We start from the raw sequence: 25312 nt of genomic DNA on the forward strand, positions 1-25312 counted from the left end.
ACTGTTGACACCATTTAATGTAGGGTTTGAATAAATGACATTTATTTCTATTTTGTAGTTAGCATAATGGCAGCCATGTACAGAGTCTATTTTCACTCCACCTGCATGCCAGATCATTAAAACTCTTAACCAACACATTTCAGGTATTTAGTGATGACTGGCATCACTGATTTGCAAACATTGGGCTGCATGAAACAAAAAATATATTTAAGTAGCAGTGGGCAAGGTAGTGATGCAAATAAATGCAATATTACACATGCAAATTGAAACATTGCTAAATCATCCTCAAAGGATTGCAGAAGGAAGACCTGTTTGAGGAACTATGATTGCTTAGAAGGGAGAAAATAAAAGAAATAATCCTAATTGTTAAAAATCCTTGTATAGGGAAAAGCACTATAGTGGAAGCCAGGAGAAGCGGGTTTTGCCCTAAACTCTGCCTATTTAATGCAGGTCAACTTGCTAATCCTCTCTGGCCCTTCTTTTTTGTTTACATCTTTAAATAAGGGGATTATACTTGGTTGTCTCTTAAGGATCAGTCATTAGCTTTTTACTTAGCAAGGTTATTTCTTTTCAAGAGAAAGATTTCAACATTCCGAGGACAAAGATACACACAGAGTTCTGAAACTTTTTATGGTGTTTATAACATGATGTCTAGAGGAAATGAAGTAATTTAACAGAACATTCACATCTTGTCCTATCACTTAAGACACACTGGAAAATAGGAGTGCCTACTTTCTATTTATAACAGTAACGAAGGCATCCTCTTTAATGGCGGTAATTACCCTCTGTTAAATCCATTGTCGCTGTTCCATGGTGTGTACCTGCCGCTGAGTTCTCAAAGTTGAAATGCCTAGACATTTAATTTGGCTGAACTCTTCTTTCCCTTCCACTCATTCAAACAGAGCTCAAAGTTTTACCACTAGTTTTGGAATACACACCTATTGAAAGTTAAGGTCTTTGTGTATGCTAATCACTTTTTTGCATAATATGTTCTTGTTGCTTTCTGGTTTTTTTTTCTTATTGCTTTTAAAAGTGCTTGTGTGTTCATTAGGCATCATTTGAATGACATATTACTAAGGATTTGCGTTGCATCCATACACATAGAGGCTTTAGCATAGGGGGAAAAAACAACACAAATGCCTCCCAAGATATTAGAACCTTCAAATAACAAGAACTCTTAGTGAAAGGAGTAAAGGCAGTACCTATACCTATTATTTATTGTTTTTAATATTTGATTGCCAGTAATGGCTGTATTTCTACTTCAAAAATGGCCATGTTTGTCCTGCTGTAGCAAGCAATTAAATAACTTAAATAAGTGAATAAAATAGTCAATTAAAGGCTGTAGGAAAAAAACAGTAAAATGTCTTTATGGATAGATCAGGAATAAGTTCATTAAAGAAATCCCAGTTCTCTGTCAAAAATTGAAATTAGAATATTACTTTAATTAGTAAATTTAAATGGCAATTATAAATAAACCTGGCATCTAGGTTTTCTTCCTGGAACAGATTCTGATCGCTATACTTTTCTCATAGGATGAGGAAATACCTTTCACCAAGCAAACTGACAAAAGCACAGTTAACAAAATCCAGTTGTAGTGGGACTTAAGCAATATTGCTTTTTAAGGGCTGCAATTGATGTGAGACAGAGCTCTCTACCTGGAAGTTCATTCCTAGATCTGTTCAAATTAATAAGTATTTACTGGGCATTTTCAGTAACATATTTCATGCACTGAAGAGAATGAATGAATTATAAAAGTCCCTCCTCCCTGAAAACAGACTAGTGCACCATTGCCCCATACAGTAGCCACCAGACACGTCAATGAAAATTAAGTACAATTAAAAGTTTAGTTCCTCAATCACACTAGCCACATATGGAGAGCACAGGTGTAACATTCCTGTCACCACAGAAAGTTCTACTGGAGAGTAGTAGATTACAGGAAGATAGGGCATGAAATTCTATTTTTGTACAGTGTGATAATGTTTAGCAAAAATACTGGCAGGTGGTATGATGAACTAGAGAAAGTGATCAACTCTATTGGGAGTGGTTGTAAGCGATCAGGGAGACTGCCTGGCAGCAGTGATGATCAGCTGATTTTTCAAGGATAAATAGTTATTTCCAGAGAGTCAAAAGGAAAACGAACATTTTAGGCAGAAGGATCTGTGTGACCAAATAGATGCTGACAATCGTCAAGCTTTCAGTATGTGCCAAACATTGTTTTAAGTGCTTTCTATGTCTTATTTCTTACAGTAAGCCTTCATTTAAAGTAGGTAAAATTATCACCTACATTTTACAGGTAAGAAACATAGGCATAGATACATTAAGACACTATCCCTGACTTAAAATGTTAGTGTGTAGGACAGCTGTTCAACAAACACAGTCTGCTTTTAGAGCCTGTGATCTTAGCCACTAAGCTGTATTGCCACCCATAGCATGCTAGTGGACAGGACTGTTTTAGTCCAGCATTTCTGAAGCAGGAAGTAGGAAGGGGGAAATTGTGGGATGTTGGGATGAAGAGATAGGCAAGAGCTGGATTCTGAACTGTTGATTTACCACGTCTAGGAACTTCATCTTGATAGTATAGGTGAAGCATTGAATTTATGAAGGAGATACAATCAGTTTTTCAGGGATCGGTTGGTGGCAGTGTGGATAATGCAGTGGAAGGAAGAGAGGGGGAAGTAGAAACAGCACAGCAAGATGCCGTTATTAATCCAGGTCAGAAATGCTGAGGTTTTGAACTAAGGCAGTGACAGTAGAGTTAAGTGACATGTTGGGAAACATACCTTACGCAGATGTAGCATAACTTGGTAAGAGAGTGAGGGGTCAGTATAACTGCACCTAGATTTATTTCTTTAGAGGCTGCTGTTGCTGTGATTCATTGTAGGGGACTACAGGCCAGATGGGCAGATAAGTTTAATGTTGTTTATTCTGATTTAGACCTATCCACAGAATATAGAGGTAGATATTATCTGCTTCCCTAGTTCAGACAAAGTGTCTGAGTTTGGAAGAAATATTCTGGTACAGTCCCCTTGAAGATGATTGTGAAAATCAGTGGACTTCAGCGATTTTCATGTGATGAAGCCGTAGAGTAAGCAGACAAGAGGGCCTGATACAGTAGAGACACCAACAATGAAGATGTAGTCAAAGAATCGCGGAGGATAGTAGAGTTTGGAGGTGAACTGGGAAAGGGAGTGAACCTAGAAGCCAGGGTAAAGTTTTAGGAGGGAAAAACTCAATGAAGTCAAGTGGAATTAAAATAAGGACTCATCACTTCCTAAAAAATGGCAATTAGGAAATCATAACTGACATTTATAACGGCAATTTCTGTGACGTGCCAGAGGCCAGAGCAATGGAAATGGTTGAAGGACAGATGGAAAGTGGAAGAAGAGAGCTAGTGTTCACTGTGCTTTTTTTTTTAACATCTTTATTGGAGTATAATTGCTTTAAAATGGTGTGTTAGTTTCTGCTTTATAACAAAGTGAATCAGTTATACATACACATATGTTCCCATATCTCTTCCCTCTTGCATCTCCCTCCTTCCGACCCTCCCTATCCCACCCCTCTAGGTGGTCACAAAGCACCGAGCTGATTTCCCTGTGCTATGCTGCTGCTTCCCACTAGCTATCTATTTTACGTTGGGTAGTGTGTATATATCCATGCCACTCTCTCACTTTGTCACAGCTTACCATTCCCCCTCCCCATACCTCAAGTCCATTCTCTACTAGGTCTGTGTCTTACCCCTAGGTTCTTCATGACATTTTTTTTTCTTAAATTCCATATATATGTGTTAGCATACGGTATTTGTCTTTCTCTTTCTGACTTACTTCACTCTGTATGACAGACTCTAGGTCCATCCACCTCATTACAAATAGCTCAATTTCATTTCTTTTTATGGCTGAGTAATATTCCATTGTATATATGTGCCACATCTTCTTTATCCATTCATCCGATGATGGACACTTAGGTTGTTTCCATCTCCGGGCTATTGTAAATAGAGCTGCAATGAACATTTTGGTACATGACTCTTTTTGAATTATGGTTTTCTCAGGGTATATGCCCAGTAGGATTGCTGGGTCATATGGTAGTTCTATTTGTAGTTTTTTAAGGAGCCTCCATACTGTTCTCCATAGTGGCTGTACCAATTCACATTCCCACCAGCAGTGCAAGAGTGTTCCCTTTTCTCCACACCCTCTCCAGCATTTATTGTTTCTAGATTTTTTGATGTTGGCCATTCTGACTGGTGTGAGATATTATGTCATTGTAGTTTTGATTTGCATTTCTCTACTGATTAATGATGTTGAGCATTCTTTCATGTGTTTGTTGGCAGTCTGTATATCTTCTTTGGAGAAATGTCTATTTAGGTCTTCTGCCCGTTTTTGGATTGGGTTGTTTGTTTTTTTGTTACTGAGCTGCTTATAAATTTTGGAGATTAATCCTTTGTCAGTTGCTTCATTTGCAAATATTTTCTCCCATTCTAAGGGTTGTCTTTTGGTCTTCTTTATGGTTTCCTTTGCTGTGCAAAAGCTTTGGAGTTTCATTAGGTCCCATTTGTTTATTTTTGTTTTTATTTCCATTTCTCTAGGAGGTGGGTCAAAAAGGATCTTGCTGTGATTTATGTCACAGAGTGTTCTGCCTATGTTTTCCTCTAAGAGTTTGATACTTTCTGGCCTTACACTTAGGTCTTTAATCCATTTTGAGCTTATTTTTGTGTATGGTGTTAGGGAGTGATCTAATCTCATACTTTTACATGTAGCTGTCCAGTTTTCCTAGCACCACTTATTGAAGAGGCTGTCCTTTCTGCACTATACATTCCTGCCTCCTTTATCAAAGATAAGGTGACGATAGGTGCGTGGGTTTATCTCTGGGCTTTCTCTCCTGTTTCATTGATCTATCTTTCTGTTTTTGTGCCAGTACCATACTGTGTTGATTACTGTAGCTTTGTAGTATAGTCTGAAGTCAGGGAGCCTGATTCCTCCAGCTCCGTTTTTCATTCTCAAGATTGCTTTGGCTATTCGGGGTCTTTTGTGTTTCCATACAAATTGTGAAATTTTTTGTTCTAGTTCTGTGAAAAATGCCAGTGGTAGTTTGATAGGAATTGCATTGAATCTGTAGATTGCTTTGGGTAGTAGAGTCATTTTCACAATGTTGATTCTTCCAATCCAAGAACATGGTATATCTCTTCATCCATTTGTATCATGTTTAATTTCTTTCATCAGTGTCTTGTAATTTTCTGCATACAGGTCTTTCGTCTCCTTAGGTAGGTTTATTCCTAGATATTTTATTCTTTTTGTTGCAATGGTAAATGGGAGTGTTTTCTTGATTTCACTTTCAGATTTTTCATCATTAGTGTATAAGAATGCAAGAGATTTCTGTGCATTAATTTTGTATCCTGCTACTTTACCAGATTCATTGATTAGCTCTAGTAGTTTTCTGGTAGCATCTTTAGGATTCTCTCTGTATAGTGTCATGTCATCTGCATACAGTGATAGCTTTACTTCTTCTTTTCCGATTTGGATTCCTCTTATTTCGTTTTCTTCTCTGATTGCTGTGGCTAAAACTTCCAAAACTATGTTGAATAAGAGTGGTGAGACTGGGCAACCTTATCTTGTTCCTGATCTTAGTGGAAATGCTTTCAGTTTTTCACCATTGAGGACGATGTTGGCCGTGGGTTTGTCATATATGGCCTTTATTATGTTGAGGAAAGTTCCCTCTATGCCTACTTTCTGCAGGGTTTTTATCATAAATGGGTGTTGAATTTTGTCAAATGCTTTCTCTGCATCTATTGAGATGATCATATGGTTTTTCTCCTTCAATTTGTTAATATGGTGTATCACGTTGACTGATTTGTGCATATTGAAGAATCCTTGCATTGCTGGGTTAAACCCCACTTGATGATGGTGCATGATCCTTTTAACGTGATGTTGGACTCTGTTTGCTAGTATTTTGTTGAGGATTTTTCATCTATGTTCATCAGTGATATTGGCCTGTAGTTTACTTTCTTGTGACATCTTTGTCTGCTTTTGGTATCAGGGTGATGCTGGCCTCGTAGAATGAGTTTCGGAGTGTTCCTCCCTCTGCTACATTTTGGAAGAGTTTGAGAAGGATAGGTGTTAGCTCTTCTCTAAATGTTTGATAGAATTCGCCTGTGAAGCCATCTGGTCCTGGGCTTTTGTTTGTTGGAAGGTTTTTAATCACAGTTTCAATTTCAGTGCTTGTGATTGGTCTGTTCATATTTTCTATTTCTTCCTGATTCAGTCTTGGCAGATTGTGCATTTCTAAGAATTTGTCCATTTCTTCCAGGTTGTCCATTTTATTGGCATAGATTTGCTTGTAGTAATCTCTCATGATCTTTTGTATTTCTGCAGTGTCAGTTGTTACTTCTTTTTCATTTCTGATTCTATTGATTTGAGTCTTCTCCCTTTTTTTCTTGATGAGTCTGGCTAATGGTTAATCAATTTGTTTATCTTCTCAAAGAACCAGCTTTTAGTTTTATTGATCTTTGCTATCGTTTCCTTCTTTTCTTTTTCATTTATTTCTGATCTGATTTTTATGATTTCTTTCCTTCTAACTTTGGGGTTTTTTTGTTCTTCTTTCTCTAAATGCTTTAGGTGCAAGGTTAGGTTGTTTATTCGAGATGTTTCCTGTTTCTTAAGGTAGGATTGTATTGCTATAAACTTCCCTCTTAGAACTGCTTTTTCTGCATCCCATAGGTTTTGGGTGGTCGTGTCTCCATTGTCATTTGTTTCTAGGTATTTTTTGATTTCCTCTTTGATTTCTTCAGTGATCTCTTGGTTATTAAGTAGTCTATTGTTTAGCCTCCATGTTTTTGTATTATGTACAGATCTTTTCCTGTAATTGATATCTAGTACTGTGGTCAGAAAAGATACTTGATAGAATTTAAATTTTCTTAAATTTACCAAGGCTTGATTTGTGACCCAAGATATGATCTATCCTGCAGAATATTCCCTGAACACTTGAGAAAAATGTGTATTCTGTTCTTTTTGGATGGAATGTCCTATAAATATCAATTAAGTCCATCTTGTTTAATGTATCATTTAAAGCTTGTGTTTCCTTATTTATTTTCATTTTGGATGATCTGACCATTGGTGAAAGTGGGGTGTTAAAGTCCCCTACTATGAATGCGTTACTGTCAATTTCCCCTTTTATGGCTGTTAGTATTTGCCTTATGTATTGAGGTTCTCCTATGTTGGGTGCATAAATATTTACAATTGTTATATCTTCTTTTGGGATCGATCCCTTGATCATTATGTAGTGTCCTTCTTTGTCTCTTCTAATAGTCTTTATTTTAAAGTCTCTTTTGTGTGATATGATAATTGCTACTCCAGCTTTCTTTTGATTTCCATTTGCATGGAATAACTTTTTCCATCCCCTCACTTTCAGTCTGTATGTGTCTCTAGGTCTGAAGTGGGTCTCTTGTAGACAACATATATATAGGTCTTGTTTTTGTATCCAGTCAGCCAATCTGTGTCTTTTGGTGGAAGCATTTAGTCCATTTACATTTAAGGTAATTATCGATAGGTATGTTCCTATTCCCATTTTCTTAATTGTTTTGGGTTTGTTATTGTAGGTGTTTTCCTTCTCTTGTGTTTCTTCCCTAGAGAATTTCCTTTAGCATTTGTTGTAAAGCTGGTTTGGTGGTGCTGAACTCTCTCAGCTTTTGCTTGTCTGTAAAGGTTTTAATTTCTCCATCAAATCTGAATGAGATCCTTGCTGGGTAGAGTAATCTTGGTTGCAGCTTTTTCTCCTTCATCACTTTAAATATGTCCTGCCAGTCCCTTCTGGCTTGCAGAGTTTCTGCTGAAAGATCAGATGTTAACCTTGTGGGGATTCCCTTGTGTGTTATTTGTTGTTTTTCCCTTGCTGCTTTTAATATGTTTTCTTTGTATTTAATTTTTGACAGTTTGATTAATATGTGTCTTGGTGTATTTCTCCTTGTATTTATCCTGTATGGCACTCTCTGTGCTTCCTGGACTTGATTAACTATTTCCTTCCCCATATTAGGGAAGTTTTCAACTATAATCTCTTCAAATATTTTCTCAGTCCCTTTCTTTTTCTCTTCTTCTGGAACCCCTATAATTCGAATGTTGGTGCGTTTAATATTGTCCCAGAGGTCTCTGAGACTGTCCTCAGTTCTTTTCATTCTTTTTTCTTTATTGTGCTCTGCAGTAGTTATTTCAACTATTTTATCTTCCAGGTCACTTATCCGTTTTTCTGCCTCAGTTATTCTGCTATTGATCCCATCTAGAGTATTTTTAATTTCATTTTTTGTGTTGTTCATCGTTGCTTGTTTCATCTTTCATTCTTCTAGATCCTTGTTAAATGTTTCTTGCATTTTCTCTATTTCCAAGATTTTGGATCATCTTTACTAGCATTATTCTGAATTCTTTTTCAGGTAGACTGCCTATTTCCTCTTCATTTGTTAGGTCTGGTGGGTTTTTATCTTGCTCCTTCAACTGCTGTGTGTTTTTCTGTCTTCTCATTTTGCTTCTCTGACTGTGTTTGGGGTCTCCTTTTTGCAGGCTGCAGGTTCCTAGTTCCCGTTGTTTTTGGTGTCTGTCCCCAGTGGCTAAAGTTGGTTCAGTGGGTTGTGTAGGCTTCCTGGTGGAGGGGACTAGTGCCTGTGTTGTGGTGGATGAGGCTGGATCTTGTCTCTCTAGTGGGCAGGTTCACGTCTGGTGGTGTGTTTTGGGGTGCCTGTGGCCTTATTATGATTTTAGGCAGCCTCTCTGCTAATGGGTGGGGTTGTGTTCCTGTGTTGCTAGTTGTTTGGCATAGGGTGTCCAGCACTGTAGCTTGCTGGTCGTTGAGTGAAGCTGGGTGCTGGTGTTAAGATGGAGATGTCTGGGAGATTTTCGCTGTTTGATATTATGTGGAGCTGGGAGGTCTCTTGTGGAGCAGTGACCTAAAGTTGGTTCTCCCACCTCAGAGGCACAGCACTGACTCCTGGCTGCAGCACCAGAGCCTTTCATCCACACGGCTCAGATAAAGGAGAGAAAAAGTAGAAAGGAAAGAAAGCAAGAGAAAGAAAGAAAGAAAGAAAAGGAAGGAAGGAGGGAGGGACGCAGGAAGGAAAGAAAGAAAGAAGATAAAATAAGATAAAATAAAATAAAGTTATTAAAATAAAAAATAATTGTTAAGAAAAAAAAATTTTTTTAAAGAAAAAAACCCAAAAAGTGGATGGATACAACCCTAGGACAAATGGTGGAAGCAAAGCTATACAGACAAAATCTCCCAAGCATACACATACACACTCACAAAAAGAGGAAAAGGGGAAAAAATCATAAATCTTGCTCTCAAAGTCCACCTCCTCAATTTGGGGTGATTCGTTGTCTATTCATATATTCCACAGATGCAGGGTACATCAAGTTGATTGTGGAGATTTAATCCGCTGTTCCTGAGGCTGCTGGGAGAGATTTCCCTTTCTCTTCTTTGTTTGCACAGCTCCAGGGGCTCAGCTTTGGATTTGGCCCTGCCTCTGCGTGTAGGTCGCTGGAGGGTGTCTGTTCGCTCAGACAGGACGGGGTTAAAGGAGCAGCTGCTTCGGGGCCTCTGGCTCACTCAGGCCGTGGGGAGGGAGGGGCACTGAGTGCGTGCGGGGCAGGCCTGCGGCGGCGGAGACCGGCGTGATGTTGCACCAGGCTGAGGCGCACCGTGCATTCTCCTGGGGAAGTTGTCCCTGGATCCTGGGACCCTGGCGGTGGTGGGCTGCACAGGCTCCCCGGAAGCGGGGTGTGGATAGTGACCTGTGCTGGCACACAGGCTTCTTTGTGGCGGCAGCAGCAGCCTTAGCGTCTCATGCCCGTCTCTGGGGCCCACGCTGTTAGCCGCGGCTCGCGCCCGTCTCTGGAGCTCCTTTAAGCAGCGCTCTTAATCCCCTCTCCTCGCGCACCAGGAAACAAAGAGGTAAGAAAAAGTCTCTTGCCTCTTCGGCAGGTCCAGACTTTTCCCCGGACTCCCTCCCGGCTAGCCGCGGTGCACTAACCTCTTCAGGCTGTGTTCACCGCCAACCCCAGTCCTCTCCTGTCGCTCCGACCGAAGCCCGAGCCTCAGCTCGCAGCCCCGCCCGTCCTGGCGGGTGAGTAGACAAGCCTCTCGGCCTGGTGAGTGCAGGTCTGCACCGATCCTCTGTGCGGGAATCTCTCTGCTTTGCCTTCCGCACCCCTGTTGCTGTGCTCTCCGCCGCGGCTCCGAAGCTTCCCCCTCTGCCACCCGCAGTCTCCGCCCGCGAAGGGGCTTCCTAGTGTGTGGAAACTTTTCCTCCTTCACAGCTCCGTCCTAGAGGTGCAGGTTCCGTCCCTATTCTTTTGTTTCTGTTTATTCTTTTTTCTTTTGCCCTACCCAGGTAGGTACGTGGGGACTTTCTTGCCTTTTGGGAGGTCTGAGGTCTTCTGCCAGCTTTCAGTAGGTGTTCTGTAGGAGTTGTTCCACATGTAGATGTATTTCTGGTGTATCTGTGGGGAGAAAGGTGATCTCCGTGTCTTACTCTTCCGCCATCTTCCCCGGTGATCCCCAGACCTACTTTAAAACAAAGAGATTAAGTCTCCTGACTCGCATATTAATGCTATAATGTTGCTCTCTTTTTCTTTTAAATTACTTTATTTATTTATTTTTGGCTGTGTTGGGTCTTCACTGCTGCACGTGGGCTTTCTCTTGTTGCGGCAAGCGGGGACTAGTCTTCGTTGTGGTGCGCGGGCTTCTCATTACAGTGGCTTCTCTTGTTGCAGACCATGGGCTCTAGGCATATGGGCTTTAGTAATTGTGACACACGAGCTCAGTAGTTGTGGCTCGTGGGCTCTAGAATGCAGGCTCAGTAGTTGTGGTGCATGTGCTTAGTTGCTCCACAGCATGTGGGATCTTCCTGGACCAGGGCTCGAACCCTTGTCCCCTGCATTGGCAGGTGGATTCTTAACCACTGCGCCACCAGGAAAGCCCTGTTGCTTTCTTTTTAGGTATGCACTGGTAATGTCAATATCAAAATGATATCAAGACATAAGTTAGTTTAAGATCACTTACTTTAAATTAATATGGAAGAAGTGAACTTTCATAGACCTATGGGTTTGCAGTGTCTGCTTGTCATCTGTTGGTGGACTGTTGGCATAAAAGATTTTTAGGGTAACCTTTTTTGAAGCAACTTGATTTTATTACATTCACTATTCCTCTTTCTCATTGAGCAACAGCAAACTTACCTGTCTCTTCCACATTACAACCCTTCAAATAGGCTAGACAGAGAGTAGAAGAATGTAATAAGCAAACTCATGCTTTGGAATTAAATAAAAGTGAGGATGTACTCATTGCTGACTTTGCATGTCTTGATCAAAATTAATTTCTGAGAGTATCCTCTTTCATAAAATTGGCTTTTGAATATCTACCTCTTAGGGTTTGGGTAGATTATCATATAAAGTACCTGGTGCGTACTCTAACTTACAGTGAGCTCTCAACATTCTCTATTATTTGAAGCATGCCGCACCTTTTTTCCAAGAGACTTTTCAAGTATAATATGTTCCACTCCTTTAACCCTTCCTGGTGGAACAAGAGTTTTAGATTCCTTACCCTCTGAACCACACTCCATGCAAGAGCCTATGTCCTTTTGAAACACTGTCCTACTGAAAATGGTGCCATAGATATCAGGTGATTTTATTGAGAGCACTGATATTCTGATGTAGAAAGATAGGGGTGCAACATAGGACTGCCTCAATTGAGAAGAATTTCCTAAAAAGTTTATGTGATTTTAAAGTGATATGCTCATGAGATATCTCATAGAATTCATTTGTAAGGATATGTACATGAATTTACAGATACATTTGTATATTTCTTTTGCCAAAAAAATGCACTTATTTTTCCCAAATTTTAATTTTAATAATCTTATAAACCTATGGAAGTTTGAGAAAATATTAGAAACATATTTTATACCTTTTATACCCTTCACCTTACCAAACACTTTGTCATTTGTCTTGTTTCATATATATATATAAATTTACACAACACATGTGTGTGTATGTGTGTATATAGCTATATATATATACACATATTTATGCTTTGATTTACTGAACCTCTTGAAAGCAGTCAGACACTTCACCCATAATACTTCAGAATGCGTCTCATAAGAATAGGCCATTTTCCCAGAAAACCAGAATACTATTTTCACGACTGAGATGTATAAATCCAAAATGTTATCTAATATATACTCCATATTCAAATTTATCTGATTGTTCCAAAATATGTTTTCCACGCATTTCATATGTCTTGGGCCCAAGATCCAATCAAGGCTTACACATTTCCTTTGGATATTATGCTGTAATATCTAAACTCTTAATTTAGAATATTTCCCTTGTTATATTGTTGTTGTTATTTTGTTTTCATGACATTGGCATTTTTCTAAAGCCTAGGACAATTTATTATAAAATGTTCAATATTCTATATTTGATGGTTAGATCTAGTGTAAATATTTTAGCATAAATATGATATAAACAATGTTGTCTTTTTTCAGTGAATCACATCAGTGGGCATATGGTGTCAGATATATTTCTATTACTATTAGTATGTCCAAGTACCTATTTCTGTGATACAGTAATGATAAGCATTATGAAACTATAAAATATGTCATCACCCAAACAAGCATATTTCATTTGTGAGAAAGAATGTTGTGGCTATGTAATCTTTTCTTTCTAATGAAATTTTATTTAAATACTTTCAATTTTATACTTGCTCTAAAAATATCTGATAATATTATATTTAAAACATTATTTACATAAGCCTTCTTAGATTTTAAAGTATTTTAACAGATATGTGATCCTTCTTGTCTTTTTAATATACTTTTTAGGCTAAAAAAGGGGGAGAAAACCCTGAAATATAGAATTCTGTGATTTTTTTCCCACACAGGCCTGCTTTAAATAGAAACATAGATGATAGATAGATAGAAAGATGGATTGATAGAATTTATCTAAGTGTTCCTTAATTGTGGGAGCGCTTATGCACACACATTTTGTATAAGTTAATGCTTCAAAAAAAAGGCCTTGGTTTATTATACAGTGTGTAAAGGTTGGCCTTTACACACTGTATATCTGGGAAAGGGAGAACAGAGGATTGAATATATCAAGTTGACAGCTCTCACTTGAGTTTATCCCTCCTGCTTTCCAGACCCATATATTCATCTATTTAATAGATACCTCAACTTGATTGTTCTAGAAACATCACAAATTTGAATGTCTCAAATTAGTACTCCTTTCATTTCTTCCCTAACCTAAACTTTGTCCTCTCTTTCACATACCGATGAATAAAATAATCACTATTCCCAATTCTGCTCTTAATCATTCCTCTTATTTAACAATCACAGGCAGTCAAGTCACCAAGTTCTATTGATTTTTGTCTCTTAATGTCCTTCAAATCTCACTTTCAAACTTATAATTTCTGCCTTAATTTACAATCTCATCAAGTGTTTGCAAGGAAGTGACAATTTCCTAAATGGTCTACCTACCTTAACCACCCTCATGAAATCTTTGTTTTATAATAGAGCCAGGATAGTCTTTGACAAAAAATCCAAGTATTATTATTCTCATTGACATTATTAAAACCTATCAAAATCTTGATTGACTTAAAAAAACTCCTGTCATCCACCAGAGGGCAGACAGCAGAAACAAGAAGAACTACAGTCCTGCGGCCTGTGTAACAAAAACCACATTCACAGAAAGATAGACAAGATGAAAAGGCAGAGGGCTATATACCAGATGAAGGAACAAGATAAAACCCCAGAAAAACAACTAAATGAAGTGGAGATAGGCAACGTTCCAGAAAAAGAATTCAGAATAATGATAGTGAAGGTGATCCAGGACCTTGGAAAAAGAATGGAGGCAAAGATTGAGAAGATGCAAGAAATGTTTAACAAAGACCTAGAAGAATTAAAGAACAAAAATAGATGAACAATACAATAACTGAAATGAAAAATACACTAGAAGGAATCAATAGTGGTATAACTGAAGCAGAAGAACAGATAAGTGACCTGGAAGAAACAATGGTGGAATTCACTGCTGTGGAACAGAATAAAGAAAAAAGAATGAAAAGAAATGAAAACAGCCTAAGAGACCTCTGGGACAACATTAAATGCAACAACATTTGCAATATAGGGGTCCCAGAATGAGAAGAGAGAGAGAAAGGACCTGAGAAAATATTTGAAGAGACTGTAGTCGAAAACTTCCCTAACATGGGAAAGGAAATAGCCACCCAAGTCCAGGAAGCACAGCGAGTCCCCTACAGGATAAACCCAAGGAGAAACATGCCAAGACACATAGTAATCAAATCGGCAAAAATTAAAGACAAAGAAAAATTATTGAAAGCAGCAAGGGAAAAACGACAAATAAGAATCAAGGGAACTCCCATAAGGTTAACAGCTGATTTCTCAGCAGTAACTCTACAAACCAGGAGTGGCATGATAAACTTAAAATGATGAAAGGGAAGAACCTACAGCCAAGATTACTCTACCCAGCAAGGATCTAATTCAGATTTGATGGAGAAATCAAAAGCATTACAGACAAGCAAAAGCTAAGAGAGTTCAGCACTACCACCAAACCACCTCTACAACAAAAACTAAAGGAACTTCTCTAAGTGGGAAACACAAGAGAAGAAAAGGACCTACAAAAACAAGCTGAAAACAATTAAGAAAATGGTCATAGGAACATACATATCAATAATTACCTTAAATGTGAATGGATTAAATGCTCCAATGAAAAGACAGAGGCTTGCTAAATGTATACAAAAACAAGACCCATATATATGCTGTCCACAAGAGACCCACTTCAGACCTAGGGACACATACAGACTGAAAGTGAGGGGATAGAAAAAGATATTCCATGCAAATGGAATTCAAAAGAAAGCTGGAGTAGCAATACTCAGATAAAATAGACTTTAAAATAAAAAATGTTACAAGAGACAAGGAAGGACACTACATAATGATCAAGGGATCAATCCAAGAAGAAGATATAACAATTATAGATATATATGCACCCAACATAGGAGCACCTCAATACATAGTCTGACTACAGACTATACTATAAAGCAACAGTAATCAAGATAATATGGTACTGGCACAAAAACAGATATATAGAGCAATGGAACAGGATAGAAATCCCAGAGATAAACCCACACACCTATGGTCAACTAACCTATGACAAAGGAGGCAAGGATATACAGTGGAGAAAGATAGCCTCTTCAATAAGTGTTGCTGGGAAAACCGGACAGCTATATGTAAAAGAATTAAATTAAAACACCCCCTAACACCATACACAGAAGTAAATTCAAAATGGATTAGAGACCTAAATATAAGACCAGGAACTGTAAAACTCTTAGAGGAAAACATAGGAAGAACACTCTTTGATAGCAAGGTATTTTTTGATCCACCTCCTAGAGTAATGGAAATAAAAATAAAAAAAAACAAATGGGAGCTAATGAAACTTAAAAGCTTTTGCACAGCAAAGGAAACCATAAACAAGATGAAAAAGGCAACCTTCAGAATGGGGGAAAATATTTGCAAATCAATCATCGAACAAAGGATTAATCTCCAAAATATATAAACAGCTCAGGCAGCTCAATATTAAAAAAACAACCCAATCCAAAAATGGGCAGAGGACCTAAATATATATTTCTCCAAAGAAGACATACAAATGGCCAAGAAGCACATGAAAAGCTGCTCAACATCACTAATTATTAGAGAAATGCAAATCAAAACTACAATGAGGTATCACCTCACACCAGTTAGAATGGGCTTCATCAGAAAATCTACAAACAACAAATGCTGAAGAGGGTGTGGAGAAAAGGGAACCCTCTTGCCCTGTTCTTGGGAATGTAAACTGATACAGCCACTATGGAGAACAGTATGGAGGTTCCTTAAAAAACTAAAAATAGAATTACCATATGATCCAGCAATCCCACTCCTGGGCATATACCCAGAGAAAACCATAATTCAAAAATACGCATGCACCCCAATGTTCATTGCAGCACTATTTACAGTAGCAGGTCATGGAAGCAACCTAAATGCCCATCGACGAATGGATAAAGAAGATGTGGTATATATATATACAATGGAATATTGCTCAGCCATAAAAAGTAACTAACTTGAGTCATTTGTGGAGACGTGGATGTACCTAGAGACTGTCATACAGAGTGGAGTAAGTCAAAAAGCAAATATCGTATATTAATGCATATATGTGGAACCTAGAAAATGGTACATATGAACTGGTTTGCGGAGCAGGAATTGAGACACAGATGTAGAAAACAAACGTATGGACACCAAGGGAGGAAAGAGGCGGGGTTAGAGGTGGTGGTATGATGAACTGGGAGTTTGGTATTGACATGTATACACTGATGTGTATAAAATGGATGACTAATAAGAAAAAATAAATTAATTAAAAATAAATATTAAAAAGAGGGCTTCCGTGGTGGCGCAGTGGTTGAGAGTCAGCCTGCCGATGCAGGGGACATGGGTTCGTGCCCCGGTCTGGGAAGATCCCACATGCCGCGGAGTGGCTGGGCCCGTGAGCCATGGCTGCTGAGCCTGTTTGTCCGGAGCCTGTGCTCTGCAATGGGAGAGGCCACAACAGTGAGAGGCCCGCGTACCGCAAAAAAAAAAAAAAAAAGGAAATTGAATACAAGAAGAAAGAAAAGTGTAGATTTCCACGTTCAATGATCTAATATTATCCTTAGCTCTGGTTATATGTGAACATATATATGAATTAAAAAAAAAGACAACTCAAAAAAAACCCAAACTCCTTATGAGATGGCTCTTTTTCAGCTCTATATTCAAATACCAAATGTATGTCTATGGTTTAGTCACCATGACCAACATACAGAGATATTTTAGGTTCTGACTCTGTCATTCTTCCATGCATTATGCATGCATGCTTTCCCGTGCTAAGCTGTTGGAATTCAAGAAGAGCAAAAGCATACATGCTCTCTGTTTTCATAGAACTTAGAATGCAGAGAGTAATTTAAAACTGACAAAGATAAAAAGAAAAGGGTGGAAAGAGTGTGGAGAAAAGGGAACCCTCTTGCACTGTTGCTGGGAATGTAAATTGATACAGCCACTCTGGAGAACAGTATGGAGGTTCCTCAAAAAGCTCAAAATAGTACTACCTTATGACCCAGCAATCCCAATACTGGGCATATACCCTAAGAAAACCATAATTCAAAAAGAGTCATGTACCACAATGTTCACTGCAGCTCTATTTACAGTAGCCAGGACATGGAAGCAACCTAAGTGTCCATCAACAGATGAATGGAGAAAGAAGGTGTGGCACATATATACAATGGGATATTACTCAGCCATAAAAAGAAACAAAATTGAGTTATTTGTAGTGAAGTGAATGGACCTAGAGTCTGTCATACAGAGTGAAGTAAGTCAGAAAGAGAAAAACAAATACTGTATGCTAATGCATATGTATATGGAATCTAAAAAAAAAAAGTTCTTAACCTATGGGAAGGACAGGAATAAAGACACAGACGTAGAGAATGGACTTGAGGACACGGGTAGGGGGAAGGGTAAGCTGGGACGAAGTGAGAGAGTGGCATGGACATATATACACTACCAAATGTAAAACAGGTAGCTAATGGAAAGCAGCCGCATTGCACAGGGAGATCAGCTCAGTGCTTTGTGTTCACCTAGAGGGGTGGGATAGGGCGGGTGGGAGGGAGATGCAAGAGGGAGGAGAAATGGGGATAAATGTATATGTGTAGCTGATTTACTTTGTTATAAAGCGGAAACTAACACACGATTGTAAAGCAATTATACTCCAATAAAGATGTTTATAAAAAGAAAGGAAATGCACAGAAATCTCTTGCATTTCTGTTCTGTTCTCCTGTAAACTCATTTGTCATCTTATAAATTGAATTACCTTAATTAGTTCTCATTTTCTTCTCTATATAATGAAAATACTATTTCATAGGGGTTCCTCGTAGATTGAAAACAATAACAGAAGTAGTGGAGAAAAGAGAAATGTGAGACCCATTCTATCAGAGAAGAGCTAAAACTAAACTTTGTAACAGGCTTTGGACAATGGATAGAGAATGATTACAAAGAAAGGAGCTAAAGAAGATTGAAATATCATGTTGATCTAATGGGAAAGAATATAATGAGGGATCTCATTAAAAAAATAAAAGTTTGAAGATGATTGGAAACAAGATAAACTTGGAAAATAATTTTGAGGTCTCCCAAAGTACAATCAGGTTATTGATAAATAACGGAAATTTGCAAATATGGATCAAGAAATTGGACAAATTGTAGTCATTCTTGTAGAAGTGATAGTTAAGTCCTGATATGAGGTCCCTGAGAGAGTACAGATTGAAAAACACAAAGGCCCAAGGACAAATTTTGGTGAGTGAAACCACTCACAAATGGAGAGAAAAGAAGCAAACTTCAGTGAAGTGGGGAGTAAAGGGATATAAAAAATGAGAAGGTATTTCAGTGTTACAGGAGTTAAAAAAGAAGAGAGATTCAGGTATTGAGGTCTCAGTTTTGTGAATTTGCAGGTTATCAGGAATCTGTGAGAGATCATTTTTTAGTAGAGAAAAGGATATACAAGTTGCTTTGCAATTAACTGAAGGGAATGTAGAGAGTATAGAAATAGAAGCAGTGACCATAGACTATTTCTATAAGCATTTCAATATAATAACATTTTAAAAGATAACTCTATAAGGTGAATTCAAAGGGAGTCAAAGAAAAGAGTAAAAGCTTTTTAGGCAAATGGAGAGAAATATTATATGCCAAGGGGAAGGAGCTAGCAGAGAAGAATTTTGAAAATGGCAGAGAGAAAATAATTCATAAAGCAAAATTCTTAATACAGAAGGGGATAGAATTTTTAGCACAAAGGCTGAAGTTAGCCTCAAATTAAAAATGGAATACCACCAATTCCTTAAAATTAGTTGAAGCAGAAGAGAATAAATGAAAGTTAATGAGTTTGAAGATGATGAGTTTGGAGAGATGAGTGATGAAAATTCTTACACAGGGGTGGTCATCTAGGGTGAGGTGGGAAGAGAGGAAGTTCTAGAAGAAAGTGATGTTGGAAATGTAGAAAGAGCTGCCTTTTGGAATATTTTAGTAGAAAAGTAGGAGTAAGGAAAACAATTATTAGCCCAGCTAAAGCTAAAAACAGGAGGTTGTCAGCCGGGAAACTGACAATGATAAATCGTTTTATTCTAAAACATCTGGGAATGAAGGAAATTAGGAGTTTACATTGGGACCAGGATGAGCACTGAGGGCTGAAAAGATGTTAAATAACATCACTTTGGAGGAAATCGGTTGGGAACAGTGTATTAAAACAATAATAAATGGAGAACATTGAGGAATTATCCAGGTTTGGGGTTGTGAATGCCAGTTAAGGTAGAAGATTAAGGGGACAGAATATTTCAGAGTTTTAGGAGGCACACAGGTATAATGGCTGACTTTGAAGGAAAATATATGAAATTAAAGAACAAATTCAGTAACTGTGAACACGTATGAGATAGTAAAGAATCACATGCTGGTCAGAGAGTGAAATTTCCAGATACCTTAAAAGAGGAACAATTCTAAATAGCAAATTTGTTCTATTTGAATATAAAATATTGAGGCAGGAATTAAACCCTCGAGTTCTACTTTATTAGCATCAGAATCTAGTAAAGAGAATGGAGATTTTCATATTTTGATTAATTTCACACTCAGTTTCTCCTTGAATTCTGCTTCCTTAGGTGCAAATTCTACATTGATGTATTTGGAGGAAACTTAAATAAGGAGATGGATTCTGAATTTGAATCTAAATCTTAACTGTAAGTATATTTTATTTTATGTAAAATATATCATGGAGCCTTTACACTATCAAATGTTTCACTACCCTCTTTCCTTTCTAACACAATGGAGGGGTAAACGATTTTCGTTAACTGCTCATGTTGCTTATATGAATGTTTTTATAGGTACAGTATTGCTCTTGAGTCAATACTTCAGGTTTGAATAAAACAAACGAATATGAAAATGTTCTGTGATATAACTAGAGAGGTTCTGTTAAATTATAGTTAATGAGAGCTATTCTCAGCAAGACAGGATGTTTAATCTCATTAACAAATACCATCATTTGGCTAAATATGAAGTGCCTTAATGAATGGTTTGCATCTTTTATGTGAGAGACTTATGAGCCTATGGTTAATGTGTCCTGATTATTTGAGATAAATTAATCTAAAACAAACAACCAAATATATGCAAAACATTCGTCTAGGTGCTTTTTTCCTATTAGAAAAAAGAGACGTTGTAAAAAGCTATTTGATGCTGCCAGCTGCATTCTTTATAAATAAATACAACTGCAACTATTTGGCTTTTCCTCTGGAACTTTCAAATTGTTATGGTGCAAATAGTTCATTGCTTTGAGACGATTTGAAATTCTCCAAGTAGACCTTTTCTTCCTGTTTTCTCTCCATTTACTCTAAAGCAATTTTAAACATTTGTATTAAAAATATTTGTGCACCCACAAGATTGATATCTTTAGAAACAAAATAAAATATTGTAAAATATTTTAAAACAAAAATGTATTGATATTACAGAAAGGAAAGAATGACTTTAATTTGAAAAAATGGAAACCTTATTCAGAAATAAGTTCTACATGTTGTTCACAAGGTTCTTATCACTAGTGATGAGAAAGAATTTTTTTTTTCTTTCTAATTCTGCTAATTCTTCTTTGCAAGTTTTAAGTGTAACGTAATTATTCCAGGGGATCTGTGTATATGATCACATCCACAGACAGGCATTGACTCTACTGGTGTAATAGAAATTCAAAACAGAGCTTCTTACACTTGTTGAATTTATACTCTAGCCAGTGACTCAGGAACACCTCCAATTTTCTGCATCCACTCCCACTCATATATAGAAATACTTCTTAAAAATAAAGACCTATTTAAACAAATACAATATAAATAACAACTTTGATATGAATCTTATGTCCTCTTTCCTCCTGATGTACATAAGAGGAAGAAAACCTGTATACATTTACTGACATTCAATTTATTTCAGATCTAGGAATCTGTTATACAGTAAGAGTAAACCACGTTTGTCTAGATTTTTACAATTCACCAAATGCTTTGACACCCATCATTTCTCTGAGGTTATGCGTCTAGCTGAGGTCATTCAGAGAAGTGAAAAAAGCATAACACTTGATGAAAATATTAACAAATCAATTTTACCTCAAATGGCTTAAAAACACATTCTACTCTACCAGGATTGTAAATTGTATTCTCTCCACTCTGCCAGGTGGATAAACCTATTTAGCTAATTCTGCTTTGCAAGTTTTATTTTATCAGTTATTTTCTAACAGGCTTTTACATAGTGTCAGAATTATTATAATTCTCCTACTGTCATACTAAAACAATGGAACATCTTCTAAAACATCCACTTGTTGAATAAGTGGGCCAATTTGGAAAATTTGATGTTGATTAGTAAGTAAATATAAACATATTTAAAGTAGATTGAGAAATTTTAGACTCCGTCCAGGTTCATGTTTCTAAGAGCCAGATGACTAGAATAATATTTTTAAATGATAAAACTCAGCTGGCACCATTAAAAAAATGATAGTGTGATGCTTACAAGATAGCACATAAAAAAATAAAAAATAAATGGTTTTAGAACTAAAGGAATAGAACAGCAGTGATGAACAGTCCATGACAATGTTGGGAACCACTGGCTAAAAGCTCATTACAATATCATAACTAAAAATTGTAGAGTGAATGAGGCAAGGTTTCGGATATGAAGAAAGAACGAAACTAATTTTTTCTCTATACTTCACAGCTTTGAATCTAACTAGCTCATGTGATAGAAATTTGTAAAAGTAAAAAAAAAAAAGTAATGTAAATAAATAAATTTGAACTGAAATTTGAAATAATAAATATAAGGAAAGGGGACAGGAAAAACAGAAACATGATCCACATTGATTTCACAATGAAATGACATGTATTTCTTTTGAATACAATACAAGTTTAATCAAACATTTGTAAATTAAGATTTTAAAAAAAGTAACATAGGAAGCTTACAAAAGAGAACAGCTTATTCATTAACATTTGTTTTTCTTATTAAAATGCACTCTTCCTGGGGCACCTTTACAGGCTAATTTTTTTAAGTATGTGACATTATTGTCTTGATAGCAGTTATCAAATGAGCCAGGAATGTATGTCATCTCCAGTGTCTCCTAGAAGCCTGCTTCTAGGAACAGATTTTGCATCTCTTCTATAATTTTACTGAATGTCTGAAAGGTACAATAAAAGGGAATCTGTCTGCAAAGTGATCCTTTAGTTGTAAAGTGCACTTTGATATAGATAGCTCTTCAGATTAAGTGAAACCTTGTATTCAGTAATACCAAATGGTACATCTACTTTACAGCACATGTTAAATTTGGAAAGTTGTGTTAAAGCACCTAGAAATCTGTTGGTTAACAAGAGGATCAACATAAAGAATGAATTCTGTTGAAACTGTTTTTCAGATTTTTAATTTTTATAAAAATAGAGCTAGACTCAGGGACTGATCACTACCAACGCTTACCTGGTTAGTCCCACATGACGTCCGCTCACTGATAAACTTAAAAACAGTTGTTCAGACCAGACTGATGAGTGAGAATCATTGTCTCAATGATGGGAGAAATTAGATAGATTTCATTAGTGAGGGGATTTGAGGGTAGGAAGGTTTTGTTTAGTTCCACTGAATGCTTTTATGATATCTTAATGACGCCAAATTGAATATAAAGATTATAGGTTAGAGAATTTGCTTTCAATTCAAAACATGAGAATTGAAGCAGAGTTGTTACAAAGCTTTATTGTTTTGAACTTTGACAACTTAATCATTAGATATAGAACTCATATAGAGTCCAGAAGGGAAAATTTAGTCAAGTGTTTGGACATTGAAATGTGAAAAGCTAAAGAGAATTTGATTCATTTTCTGTAAATAAGATGTGACAGAAAAGTTCAGGGACATATTGTTGGAACCAGGTGAATCCAAGCTTATTGTATGGTAACATTGGAAACGAATTTGTGCAATTGTCATTGTTTTAGGAAAGTTAAAGATGTAATAATACCATTAAGATTCTTTGATATCTTTTTTATTTTTTATTTAATTTATTTTTGGCTGTGTTGGGTCTTCATTGCTGCGCGCGGGCTCTCTCTAGTTGCGGTGAGCCAGGGGCATTCTTTCCTCTTTATCTAGCCCACCACTTTAATCTAAAAATAATTGGTAGATTGAAAATGTCTATTCTTTTGAAATTTTCTTCAAACATAGGGATTCTTAATGTAGTGTATCATTATTCCTGTGCCATTGTTCTTAGTACAAGAAGGACACAGAATGCATTTGCAGGAATGCTTGGTTTTCCCTCTCATCTTTTGTTTTCTCTATGCCCACTTATTACTTTGACTCTTGATCAAAGCCTCGGAGAATACTCTGGAGTGTTAGGGAAGGTCTGTTTTCTGGTTTCGTAAGGGCTGACCCCTACATCTTTCCAAATTATCAACCTTTCTTGGTGGTTACTTGCAAGTGCTGTGGGCAAGTGTGAGGCCTCAGGACTTGGGCATAAAGGGAGAAAACGTTTCCTTTGCTTGGAGGAGCAAGTGCTGGGAATGCTATAGTTCGTTCCTGAGATACTCTTGCTACTGGGAGCAAATTAGACACAGTAAAGGGACACACAGACACACACACATACACACAAATGAGAGCATTTTGTTGTGTGAAAGATTCACAATTCTGAAATAAAATGAAGTCCTTTTGTGTATAACTAAGAGTAGGAGAAACATACAGCTATGATTAAATTAAAGCTGTTTTGTATTCTTTTCATAGGTCTTTATGTTATTTCAAAAATATATTTATCTTCTAGTGACTATAACATGTTAAAAATTTTTAGAAAAATGTGTGGCATGTAGATTATTTTCATTCTTTCAATTCATTAAACATTTATTAAGTTTATAGTTGTGGTAAGATATTGTGCTGAATTTTGAGGGAATAAAAGATAGAAGAGATGTAACTCCTGACCTGAATGAATATTTAAATATCCCAAAAGGATTTAAATGGAGTATTTTTCAATCATACAGACAATATTACAGGCAGTATTCAGAAGCCTACATAATATTATAAGTATAATTGAAAGTACTTTATCATTACTCTCCAAATAACTTGAGACTAATTGGTTTTAACAGTACAAGTAATTAAATAACATATTAGTGTTGATATCAAACAACTCAACATATTTTCAAACAAAATGACATAAATCTTTATAACTTGTAATTAAAGGGTTGTTTTCCATATAAAAAGTTGGTATTCATGAAATGGCTAGGGTACAATAAAATAATAAATGTGCATGAGATTTTTAAAAAAATAATAAAAGATTATTGACATAGAGAAATTGAAACATCTAGTAAATATTTGTCTCTGTGCTTAACAAAAGACATGTAATAAAATGCTAAACAAACAAGTAAATATTTATAGAGCACACAGAGTCAAGTTCCAAACACATTTTGATAATAAATCTCCCGTATGGTAATACCCTTGAAATTAAAGTTTGAGAAAAGTAAATAAATCACAATTGAAAAAAAATCAGTGTTTTAAAGGCAAAAGAAAAAAGAAGCTATTACCTAATAACAGCAACTTTACAGTTCTTGCATCTCGCTCAGCATCTTCCTGAAGCTTTTTCTCCAGTTCTTTTGACCTTTTGCTTGACTCCTTGCTCTCTGAACTAATTCCACTTCCCATCTTGTAGTGTTTGATACTTGTCAGTTTATTTGCTCAAACTTTTTGAAATGTAGAGCACAGCTCTGGTTTGGACATAGGATGTAAAAGCAATGCTCTGCTGAAATACCCAATAGCCCATTCCCTCATTTTCTAAGACTCTGCTTTGACTAGGGAGATGTTTTCGAGCTGTCACCTGATCAAAGGGTAAAAACCATACAACGCTATGGCAGCTAAAGAGAAAATTCTTTATGCTTTCAGATTAAATGATTACTTCTGACACATCTTCAAACCGACTCTTCTTCCTTACAGAATAGCATACAATAATGTAGAAAGTTGTGAAAATCTGTACACTAAAGATAATCTGAAATGAACAATTCAAATAGAATGTTTCTCAATAATAAGCAATCTTTATTACATGATTTAAAGTTATAATTACTAATGAACAAGCTTGTGTCTTGTTTTTAGATATATGAGTCTTGAAATTCTTCATAATCACTCTAATATCACTATCAGAATATTTATATTGAATCACCCAAATTTATAGCCTTGCTACGCTTAGATTATGACTCAAAATGACTGAGACTTAGTATC

At 36.7% G+C, this 25312-nt stretch overlaps 1 protein-coding gene across 1 annotated transcript in view; it reads right to left on the bottom strand.

Moving 5' to 3' along the window:
- GNAT3 (G protein subunit alpha transducin 3) overlaps positions 1–24742 on the bottom strand; it is a gene marked incomplete at both ends in the record, with an annotated part of 47096 nt that extends 22354 nt beyond the window's left edge. Inside the window, 3 exon segments of the mRNA XM_082846254.1 lie at positions 10502–10533; positions 11205–11237; positions 24625–24742. Of these exon segments, the coding sequence (XP_082702380.1) occupies positions 10502–10533; positions 11205–11237; positions 24625–24742 (183 nt within the window).
- Positions 24743–25312: the final 570 nt, after the last annotated feature.

The sequence above is a fragment of the Leucopleurus acutus genome (genome assembly GCF_964270905.1).
Source record: "Leucopleurus acutus genome assembly, chromosome: 9".
NCBI classification, from domain to species: Eukaryota; Metazoa; Chordata; class Mammalia; order Artiodactyla; family Delphinidae; genus Leucopleurus; species Leucopleurus acutus.